This window comes from Haliotis cracherodii, unplaced genomic scaffold (assembly GCF_022045235.1).
Source record: "Haliotis cracherodii isolate W230 unplaced genomic scaffold, xgHalCrac1.p SCAF_4, whole genome shotgun sequence".
NCBI lineage: Eukaryota > Metazoa > Mollusca > Gastropoda > Lepetellida > Haliotidae > Haliotis > Haliotis cracherodii.
In genome coordinates, this window is record NW_027266297.1 from 68,922,560 (window position 1) to 68,934,946 (window position 12,387).

At 42.7% G+C, this 12,387-nt stretch overlaps 1 protein-coding gene across 9 annotated transcripts in view; it reads right to left on the reverse strand.

The window, feature by feature from the left end:
• LOC139478303 (collagen alpha-1(IX) chain-like) overlaps positions 1 to 12,387 on the reverse strand; it is a 238,078-nt gene that overhangs the window by 60,324 nt on the left and 165,367 nt on the right. For 8 of the 9 annotated variants that reach the window (XM_071260719.1, XM_071260721.1, XM_071260725.1 and 5 more), the window contains 3 exons: positions 4,567 to 4,620; positions 4,434 to 4,445; positions 2,436 to 2,489 (listed from right to left, as the gene is read on the reverse strand). In XM_071260719.1, the coding sequence (XP_071116820.1) occupies positions 2,436 to 2,489; positions 4,434 to 4,445; positions 4,567 to 4,620 (120 nt within the window). The remainder of the gene's footprint in view (positions 1 to 2,435; positions 2,490 to 4,433; positions 4,446 to 4,566; positions 4,621 to 12,387) is intronic. The other variant, XM_071260722.1, reaches the window with a different exon arrangement.

The window sequence follows — 12,387 nt, forward strand, 5'->3', positions numbered from 1 at the left end:
CTACTGCCAGTCAAAAAATTTGTAAGGGGATGTTAGTGTATCATACAACAGATAATGTTAGTTCCCCTTGCCCATCGGCACATGTGGATATGTTAAGTGTTACGATCTGATGTGAAGTGGTGTTTCATGCAGCAAGGGGTTATGCCAGTTATACTGTATGCGTCTTGCAGCGGAGTCGTCCTTGGATGTCCATCGGGTGCACATTGAGAAGCTCATGCATCTATATACAGATACTATATACACATAGATACAGGACACTGGCAGAGGTCAGGGGTTGTCATATTCCCCGCACTCCACGTGTTGGGCTGAGGTTCCCTGCTACATGGTCACCTCTGTTCGTCGGACTCAAGAGTCGCCATGAACTCGAGAACTATGTCGCCACAAAACGTGAAGTTGAAGCCGAAGAGCCAGGACAGGTGAGCCAGGTGTTTGTGTGACACGTCGTACAGCGTGACGTATAAAAAAATATGGTATAGTGTGACGTATAAACAAGGTATAGTAAAGTGTGACGAACCAGTGTACGCGTGTCTTAATATATATTATAGTGTGACGTATAAACAATGTATAGTAAAGTGTGACGAACTAGCGTACGCGTGTCTTAATACATATCATGGTGTGACGTATAAACAATGTATAGTAAAGTGTGACGAACCAGTGTACTCGTGTCTTAATATAAATTATAGTGTGACGTATAAACAATGTATAGTAAAGTGTGACGAGCCAGTATACGCGTGTCTTAATATATATCATAGTGTGACGTATAAACAATGTATAGTAAAGTGTGACGAACCAGTGTACGCATGTCTTAATATATATCATGGTGTGACGTATTAACAATATATAGTAACAGTATATGGTATAGAGTGATATATAAACAATATATGATATAGATTTATAATGTGATATATAAACAACATATGGTATGGTGTGACGTATTTACAATATATGATATAGCGTGATATACCAGTCGACATGTGTGTAAACAATATATTACATAGTGGTGCGTCCTAATCTTCACGAGTATTAACAATAATTAGTATGGTGTGACGTAACAGTCTACGCATGTATAAACAATATATACCGTATTTCATCTATTAAACGCCGGAATTCTAATCGGTGTGAACTAATACGGGTGTATTTACATAGATTTAGCCAGACGTCCTGTCTACGTATGTATTAACTGTATATATAGAGAGAGCGACGTACAAGCCGTGTATATGTTAACAGTATATAGTTAGCGTAGTGTATATGTAGATGGACTGTTTATAGCATTAGATGTTGTATTTCATGTGTGGGAACGATATAGCATAGAGTCACGTACACCAAAATGTTATTGACTTCATACAGAGCAAAGCATGACGTGCAGGTGTATTGATTATATTTAGCATAGCGTGACCTGTCAGTAACCACGTGCAGGTGTTTTTACGATATATAGAATAGCGTGACGTATCCATATATATTCCAACGTGACATTGTGTATAACAGTACCGAGTTCAGACAATACGAAGCAACGTGACAACCAGTGCTGGTGTTTTGACTATATACAGCATAGCGTCACGTACCACTGTGCGCATGATGACCATATATAGTAATGCGTGACATGGTTGCCTCCCAGCAGATAGTGGTATTCAACCATCACCTAACTCGTTCTTTACGTTAGAAACAGAGGGGCGTGAGGAGATGGACCATTTGGGATGGTTTCCATTTTTTAAAAGAAAATGTGTTTTTCAGGTTAGAGACATTTCGATGAAGTGTCTGGAACGTGATCTATTTGCTGAGCGGCTGATGGTTATATCTTCCAGGGAAGGAGGGATAGTGAGGAACTCGTGAGCCGCGGTATAAGGAGCACTGTGAGGAGCTGTATGTAGAAGCGGTGTGAGGAGCTGCGTGTGGAGCGGTGTGAGGAGCTGCATGAGGAGCGGTAGGAGGAGCTGTATGAGGAGCTGCGTTAGGGGTGGTGTGAGGAGCGATGTGAGGTGTTGTATATAGTAGCGGTGTGAGCAGCTGTATGCAGAAGCGGTGTGAGGAGCTGTATGTAGAAGCGGTGTGAGGAGAGATGTGAGGTGTTGTATGTATAAGAGGTGTGAGGAGCGATGTGAAGAGTTGTATGTAGAAGCGGTGTGAGGAGCTGTATGTAGAAGCGGTGTGAGGAGTTGTATGTAGAAGCGGTGTGAGGAGCTGTATGAGAAGCGGTGTGAGGAGCTGTATGCAGAAGCGGTGTGAGGAGCTGTATGTAGAAGCGGTGTGAGGAGCTGTATGTAGAAGCGGTGTGAGGAGCTGTATGCAGAAGCGGTGTGAGGAGCTGTATGTAGAAGCGGTGTGAGGAACAATGTGAGGAGCGGTATGAGACGTGGCACGACGTGCAGCTACGGCTGAGATATGCGGCCCCGCCATGCGCCGTGGAGCGGTTGGTACTCGTCGACAGACGGACATACCGGGTCGCCACGGTTGCCTTTCTGTCCCAGTTGACCCTGGTCTCCCTGCGGGCCCTGTAGCGAATAAGAAATATTAGCCGAAAGGAAACACATGTTTTCAAACACATCTAATTAATGTGCTGTACATGCACGTGGAAGTATGTTGCAGGCCATGCGTAGAGAACTTCAGTATGACAAGTAAAACATCAACAAATTATATAACATCAACATTGTTTGAAGCTTTACGTCTTCATTCAGCAATCTCTTCCGTCAGTAAAACAGAATGAAATGTCAAATCAGCAGTAACTATACAGATATTACCATTTTAACATTTCAAAGGAAACCAGTAATATACTACTACAAAAAGTTAAGGATCACCCGATTCTTTCATATTACGATAGTTACACAGAAGACAAATGGCAGATTAACTATAGTAATATGAAAGAATCGTATGATCCTTAATTGTTTTAGTAGAATACAGCCTGCTTCAAGCTGAAACGGGGTGTTTTCGGATTTATAACTTTATGTTCACGGCATGAAAAACAAATGGCATGCGGTCTTGTTAGTTGGACCAAATAAATGCAAATCAAATAAAAAGAAGATTCTTAAAACCTAGTTTGTCTACAAGCATTAGATATCTAGTGTTCTAAATCGCTTTCAAATGCTCCACTGAATTAAATGTATTAGCAACACATTATTCCCGTAAAAGTAACACGTTCAGAAAAAATGATGACTTGTTAGCACGGAAAGAAGCAGTTCTACCTGGTCAGTTCCTGACTACCTAGACTTGTCAAACAGACTGAGCCCAACTTGTAGGATGAATCACGAACCAGAGCCCTTCGTCTGTGAACCCCCTACTTCTGCAGCTAAACTTTTTTTAAAAATAATATCCCAATGGGATTCTGGATATGCCTTATTCTCAACCTGCCTATTACCGATATGCCTTATTCTCAACCTGCCTATTCCTGATATGCCTTATTCCCAACCTGCCTATTCCCGATATGCCTTATTCCCATCCTGCCTATTCTCAATATGCCTTATTCCCAACCTGTCTATTCCCGATATGCCTTATTCCCAACCTGCCTATTCCCGAAATGCCTTATTCCCAACCTGCCTATTCTCAATATGCCTTATCTCCAACGTCCCTATTCCCTATATACCTTATTCCCAACGTCCCTATTCCCGATATCCCTCATTCCCAACGTCCCTATTCCCGATATGCCTTATTCCCAACCTGCCTATTCTCGATATGCCTTATCTCCAACGTCCCTATTCCCTATATGCCTTATTCCCAACGTCCCTATTCCCTATATGCATTATTCCCAACCTGCCTATTCCCGATATGCCTTATTCCCAACCTGCCTATTCCCGATATGCCTTATTCCCAACCTGCCTATTCTCGATATGCCTTATTCCAAACGTCCCTATTCCCGATATGCCTTATTCCCAACCTGCCTATTCCCGATATGCCTTATTCCCAACCTGCCTATTCCCGATATGCCTTATTCCCAACCTGCCTATTCTCAATATGCCTTATCTCCAACGTCCCTATTCCCTATATGCCTTATTCCCAACGTCCCTATTCGCTATATGCCTTATTCCCAACGTCCCTATTCCCGATATCCCTTATTCCTCACGTCCCTATTCCCTATATGCCTTATTCCCAACGTCCCTATTCCCAATATCCCTTATTCCCAACGCCCCTATTCCCGATATGTTCATTTTCAATATGCGTTATTCCCTATATGCCTTATTCCTCACAGATATATAGTGACGCGGCCACAGGATATCGGCTAGTATCGGTGTAACGGTACACCCTGGCAAAAGATAGATTGTGAAGTCGCCTGCAGTCAGAGACCACTCAAGCCTTTAGTAACGTCGTTTCAAACTTTACGCTTCCTGAGAATTGGGCCTACCGAAAGGCATGACGGGTAAAAGTGAAACATTAGTGGCATCACGTGTCAGTCATTAGTAAAACTACTGACATTCAATTATTTCAACAATAATTACTCATCTTACCATCGGGTCGACCTAAAACATAAACGAGATTGTCACCGACTCAGTTTGAACTTGGCAATAAACTCTTGAAGAAAGTCTAAACGGTTCACCGTTGAACATCCTGGCTTGTATACTGTTAAACTCATTCCCTTACCGTCGGCCCTGGCGGTCCCCGCAAACCATTGCGCCCTCTGTTGCCTGGCGTTCCCTGCGAGGGGAGATAATTTAAAAACGGTGTTAAAAATATTCGTCATACGAACTAATACAATAGCAAAGTGACACATCAAACTACATTTAAAATGAAGCCATTGATATATTCTTTGTTACATGTTTGTTCCGAGTGGATATTTGATCTTCTTATTGACTTCATTATTATACCAGGTATATGCATATGTAATGTTTATTCATGGACTGATTAATTGATCATCTGAATCGTCTAGAGAGTGAAACAAGGGCAATAACTCGCACTCGCACATACATTAGGCAAACAGCTGCATTGGTTGTTAAAGGGCATGCTGTTATTCAGTATTATTCAGAGACAGATGTTAAACTATCTAAACAGAGATGAGAGTTTCTTGTGGCCTCGCTGATCCTCTCACTGGAGCCCGTGAGGGATAAAACTTTTCCCACCCGCTCTCCCTTCGGTCCCAGAATTCCTTGTTTTCCAGTGCGTCCTTGTTCGCCCTGAAAAGAAGCGGACGTAAAAGTATAGCACGAGCACATGCGGACGACTGCTGCAGGCGATGGGTGTCGACCAACAGCTCTCTGGTCGGTAATATTGTAACGTCACAGCAGTCTGTTGTCAGCAATGTCAAAATTACAGACATAACGCTGCAACCTGTTTGTTTGTTTTTAACGCCGCACTCAGCAATATTCTAACTATATGACGGCGGTCTGTAAATAATCTAGTCTGGACCAGACAATCGAGTGATTTACATCATGAGCATCGACCAACGCAATTGGGCTCGATGACATGCATCAACAAAGTCAGCGAGCCTGACCACCCGATCCCGTTAGTCGCCTCTTACGACAAGCATAATCGCCTTTTACGGCAAGCATGGGTTGCTGAAGACCTATCCTCCCCCTAATCTTCACGGGTCCGCTGCGACCTGTACTCACTTTTATTATAACTATTATTTAGTGAGTGAGTGAGTATGGTTTTACGCCGCTTTTAGCAATATTCCAGCAATATCACGGCGGGGAACACCAGAAATGGGCTTCACACATTGTACCCATGTCGGGAATCGAACCCGGGTCTTCGGCGTGACGAGCGAACGCTTTAACCACTAGGCTACCCGACCGCCCCCTATTATTAAGTGACCTTTAGTGAGCAATCTTATCTATGTCACAATATTCTGTATGTAATATTGTGTTATTATATTCTGTAGCACTCAATGGTACTTTAAGGGTGTCAGCGTGCGTGTGTAAGTAGTACAGTGGATATCTCGAACGAGGACAGGTTAAACCTTTACCATCAAGCCATCAGCACCATCCTTTCCCGTAGGACCGCGATCACCCCGCTCACCCTGTTGACATAGCAACACAAACAGTTGGGATAGCAACACAAACAGTAGATATAGCAACACACAAGGGTGTACATACAGATATATTTCCAGGTAATGGGGAAAGACTTTGCAGTGGACTATTGTAGATGAAACGAGTTTATAATATTTGATTGAATAATGACTTGTTCAGTTGCATGCACATATTGTTCAGGTATTATTATTATTATTATTATAATTATTAAAATAATAATAATTATAATTATTATAATTATTATTATTATCATTATTGTTATTATTATTATTAACCATTATGAATACCTTGAATACATATAGATTTTTTTTATGAACGGTGATATGTTAGAAAAAAGTGCAACGGAGTGAACTTTCACGTGGTCTGCATGACGACAAATTGTAACAGTACCTTCTGTTTAGTCACAATGACCGCTTTATACACGTTCCTCGGCCACTGTCATTACAGACATAACTCGGCCATAACGGTAACAGGAATACCTTACCCTGTACCGTCCTGTACTTGTTTAACGGGATTATTATTGCTGCACGTTTATTTGGTTCTTTATGATTTCAAGTATAACGGTGTCATAATTACGATGTATAACGGTGTCATAATTACGATGTATAACGGTGTCATAATTACGATGCATAACGGGGTCATAATTACGATGCATAACGGGGTCATTATTACGATGCATAACGGGGTCATAATTACGATGTATAACGGGATCATTACTACGATGTATAACGGGGTCATAATTACGATGTATAACCATGATAATGGGGTCATAATTACGATGTATAATGGGGTCATAATTACGATGTATAACGGGGTCATAATTACGATGTGTAACGGGGTCATAATTACTATGTATAACGGGGTCATAATTACGATGTATAACGGGGTCATGATGATCATTATGATGTACATAACGATATGTATAAATGGGGTAATAATTACGATATTTAAAGTGACTGAGTGAGAACGGTTTTACGCCGCTTTTAGCAATATTCCAGCAATATCACGGCGGGGGACACCAGAAATGGGCTATTTAACAACTAGGATATTTATAACTGAGTCATCATTACGATGTATATCATTATCATTATTAAACTATGTGGCATTACTAGGATATGTACAGCAAGGCCCCTGTTATTACTGGTATGTAAGGGAACATGATGAACACACCAAACGAACGTTGCGGAGTGAAGTACTATCCTTACCTTCGTCCCTTTCGATCCATCAGTGCCGTATTCACCTTTAGACCCCTGTAATGGTCAGGTCACAGATATCGGTAGTGTCATCATAGTCAAGGAACATCACAGAAATACAGTGTACGTACATTTCAATTCTGGGCACTCAAAACTTATACAAACACAGCTATTTTTAACCAAACTATACAATTTAATACTACCCGCTTTCTACCTAGTGTACCAACCGATTTCTATCAATTATACTACCTATTTTCATTGTTGTGTACTACCCATCTTCTACTCATTATTCTACCCTCTTTCTATACAGTATACTACCTGCCCACTACCCAAGTAATATTACTTGTAATTGACATAACATTAATAGTACTTGTGCACACATACCTTAAGGCCTCTCTCCCCTCTCGCTCCGGGAACACCTTGCGGACCGACTGGACCCTGAAATTAGACGTGATAACCATGTGATAATCATGTGATAACAATCTGATAACCTACACACCATGTTCTCACATACACCGCACCATTAGACATCACTGATATGTTCTCATAGACATCTAGACACATTACTGATATGTCCTCATAGACACTACATCATTACACATCACTGATATGTTCTCATAGACACCGCATCATGACATATCACTGATATGTTCTCATATACACCGCATCATTACACATCACTGATATGTTCTCATAGACACCGCATCATTACACATCACTGATATGTTCTCATAGACACTACATCATTACACATCACTGATATGTTCTCATATACACCGCATCATGACACATCACTGATATGTTCTCATAGACACTACATCATTACACATCACTGATATGTTCTCATATACACCGCATCATGACACATCACTGATATGTTCTCATATACATCAATACACATCACTGATATATTCTCATATACACCGCATCATGACACATCACTGATATGTTTTCATATACATCATTACACGTCACTGATATCTTTTCATACACATTACACATCACTGATATCTTTTCATATACATCAATACACATTACTGATATGTTACATATACACCGCATCATGACACATCACTGATATGTTCTCATATACACCGCATCATGACACATCACTGATATGTTCTCATATACACCGCATCATGACACATCACTGATATGTTCTCATATACACCGCATCATGACACATCACTGATATGTTCTCATAGACACCGCATTCATGACACATCACTGATATGTTCTCATATACACCGCATTCATGACACATCACTGATATGTTTTCACGCACACCGCATCATTACACATCAAAGAACAGTGAGCGTCATGACATTTAAATCACGGCGTGCGATGAAGACCCTCGACATCTACTACTTTGGTTCTACCCACAAAAAACGTGGTGACAGACCAACATGGCGTTATGCTGAGCTGACCAGATCCATTGTTTCGCGAATAGCATCTGACACAAAGGGGAGATAACTCACGGGCACTGGTTTGATGTCGTTGGATGTGATTTCCCCCGGAGTGCCCTGTAACGAAACGGAAAATGAGGATCAACTGTAACAGCAATGAAGATTTTATGTTCGCTTCATTTTGTTTATACATATTTCTATATCATCACATACATTTAGAATTAAATGGGGATTGGTAAACAAGTAACAATGCTTATAAAAATACCGCTCCCGAGGATTATATGGCATTGCGATAAATGACTTAGTAAAAGATTACTTTTAAACACTTCCGCTTCATTTATCACGAATCCCTTAAAATACGTGAACTGGGTGTATTCGTCAGCATATTAGGTGAGGTGAGGTGAAATGGGGTTTAACGTCGCGTCCAAGATTATTGCACTTATATAGCGACGTGCATGCACGTGTGTGTGTTTGTGTGGCTGCTTGTACTAGTCCGGACTGATGCCGATTTATAGTGCTAGCTCACTGAGATACCATGCCGCAGTTTAACATGAATACCCCACTCAGACACAGTATACTAACTCCGAGCAGACCAGTCCTTGTTTTAGCCCCTTAATGCCGAGCGCCAGACATGGTAACAACAAGTACCATCTTTTAACGTCTTTTGGTATGACGCGGTCGGGGATCGAACCCCGGACCTTCCGCTCTCCGGGCGGACGCTCTACCACTAGACCACAGAGGCGGTCCTCAGCATATTAGGGCTGTTTCCGTCGTTCGGAGTGTGACACGGGCAGAAATCTCAGGGTCAGGTTGAGATCAGGCGCGTTTTGCTTTGTGTCATTGTTCTACTCTTGTTGACACATCGAATGCTGATTGCGCTTTTCCTGAGATCCCTGATTCTGATACTGTTGGACAGCGAGAAGATATCTCACAATAAACTGCGCCAGCCGTCTGATCAGGGCCACAACAATAAACACTTCCTTGAAGTCAGTACAACAAATATATTGTCCTTTGATTTTTTGTTCAAACAGAAGCTCCCTCTGGTAGTGGTGGTACTGCAGCTAGTTGTCTGGAAAACATTATCACACCAAATGGCAAGAATTAAACGATTTTAAAGCGCTCCTACTGTTGTAGGTTTAAACACCTCTGTGTGTATGTGTGATGGCAGGATCGTTTGAAGACAACTGGTTTAGATGTGAGGGTGGTTGCGTTTAGCTGTGTTAACAGATGAAGGATGCCACGAGGGTGGCTGCGAATGAAACTGGTTGGGACATGAAAGAAGTGTGCTGCAAATTAGTGTTGCAGGCCTAGTTATCAAGCGCAGTGCATCATGGGAAGTATCTCGCGACTCAGATTGAACATGAATGAGTGACACGGGGTTCTGGTGACCTGATCTAAAACCGAATGAGAGACATGGGGCACTGGTGACCTAATCTGATCTGAATAAGAATGAGAGACATGGGGCACTGGTGACCTTATCTGATCTGAACCCGAATGAGTGACATGGGGCACTGGTGACCTAATCTGATCTGAACCCGAATGAGAGACATGGGGTACTGGTGACGTAATCTGATCTGAACCCGAATGAGAGACATGGGGTTCTGATGACCTTATCTGATCTGAACCCGAATGAGAGATATGGGGTACTGGTGACCTTATCTGATCTGAACCCGAATGAGTGACATGGGGTTCTGGTGACCTAATCTGATCTGAATAGGAATGAGAGACACGGGGTACTGGTGACCTAATCTGATCTGAACCCGAATGAGAGACATGGGGTACTGGTGACCTAATCTGATCTGAACCCGAATGAGAGACATGGGGTACTGGTGACCTTATCTGATCTGAACCCGAATGAGAGACATGGGGTACTGGTGACCTTATCTGATCTGAACCCGAATGAGAGACATGGGGTACTGGTGACGTAATCTGATCTGAACCCGAATGAGAGACATTGGGTTCTGATGACCTTATCTGATCTGAACCCGAATGAGAGATATGGGGTACTGGTGACCTTATCTGATCTGAACCCGAATGAGTGACATGGGGTTCTAGTGACCTAATCTGATCTGAATAGGAATGAGAGACATGGGGTACTGGTGACCTTATCTGATCTGAATAGGAATGAGAGACATGGGGTTCTGGTGACCTTATCTGATCTGAATAGGAATGAGAGACATGGGGTACTGGTGACCTTATCTGATCTGAATAGGAATGAGAGACATGGGGTACTGGTGACCTTATCTGATTTGAACCCGAATGAGAGACATGGGGTACTGCTGACCTAATCTGATCTGAACCCGAATGAGAGACATGGGGTTCTGATGACCTTATCTGATCTGAACCCGAATGAGAGATATGGGGTACTGGTGACCTTATCTGATCTGAACCCGAATGAGTGACATGGGGTTCTGGTGACCTAATCTGATCTGAATAGGAATGAGAGACATGGGGTACTGGTGACCTTATCTGATCTGAATAGGAATGAGAGACATGGGGTACTGGTGACCTTATCTGATCTGAACCCGAATGAGAGACATGGGGTTCTGATGACCTTATCTGATCTGAACCCAATTGAGAGATATGGGGTACTGGTGACCTTATCTGATCTGAACCCGAATGAGTGACATGGGGTTCTGGTGACCTAATCTGATCTGAATAGGAATGAGAGACACGGGGTACTGGTGACCTAATCTGATCTGAACCCGAATGAGAGACATGGGGTACTGGTGACCTAATCTGATCTGAACCCGAATGAGAGACATGGGGTACTGGTGACCTTATCTGATCTGAACCCGAATGAGAGACATGGGGTACTGGTGACCTTATCTGATCTGAACCCGAATGAGAGACATGGGGTACTGGTGACCTAATCTGATCTGAACCCGAATGAGAGACATGGGGTTCTGATGACCTTATCTGATCTGAACCCGAATGAGAGACATGGGGTACTGGTGACCTAATCTGATCTGAACCCGAATGAGAGACATGGGGTTCTGATGACCTTATCTGATCTGAACCCGAATGAGAGATATGGGGTACTGGTGACCTTATCTGATCTGAACCCGAATGAGTGACATGGGGTTCTGGTGACCTAATCTGATCTGAATAGGAATGAGAGACATGGGGTACTGGTGACCTTATCTGATCTGAATAGGAATGAGAGACATGGGGTACTGGTGACCTTATCTGATTTGAACCCGAATGAGAGACATGGGGTACTGGTGACCTTATCTGATCTGAACCCGAATGAGAGACATGGGGTTCTGATGACCTTATCTGATCTGAACCCGAATGAGAGATATGGGGTACTGGTGACCTTATCTGATCTGAACCCGAATGAGTGACATGGGGTTCTGGTGACCTAATCTGATCTGAATAGGAATGAGAGACATGGGGTACTGGTGACCTTATCTGATCTGAATAGGAATGAGAGACATGGGGCACTGGTGACCTTATCTGATCTGAACACGAATGAGAGACATGGGGTTCTGGTGGCCTGATCTGATCTGAACACGAATGAGAGACTTTTGGTACTGGCGCCTACTCTGATATCAACACTGGAGGACAAGCATGAAGTACTGGCGACCTACTCTTATATTTACGGCAAGACAAACATTGAGTGCTGGCGACCTACTCTGATATTTACGACAAGACAAACATTGAGTGTTGGCGACCTACTCTGATATTTACGACAAGACAAACATTGAGTGCTGGCGACCTATTTAATCATGATCCCCATGGGGAGACAACATGGGTATTCAGAACCTTTTTCTCTAAATTGTCACTGAGAGACAAGCATGCATATTGGTACTCACCGGTTGCCCTGGCAACCCAGGG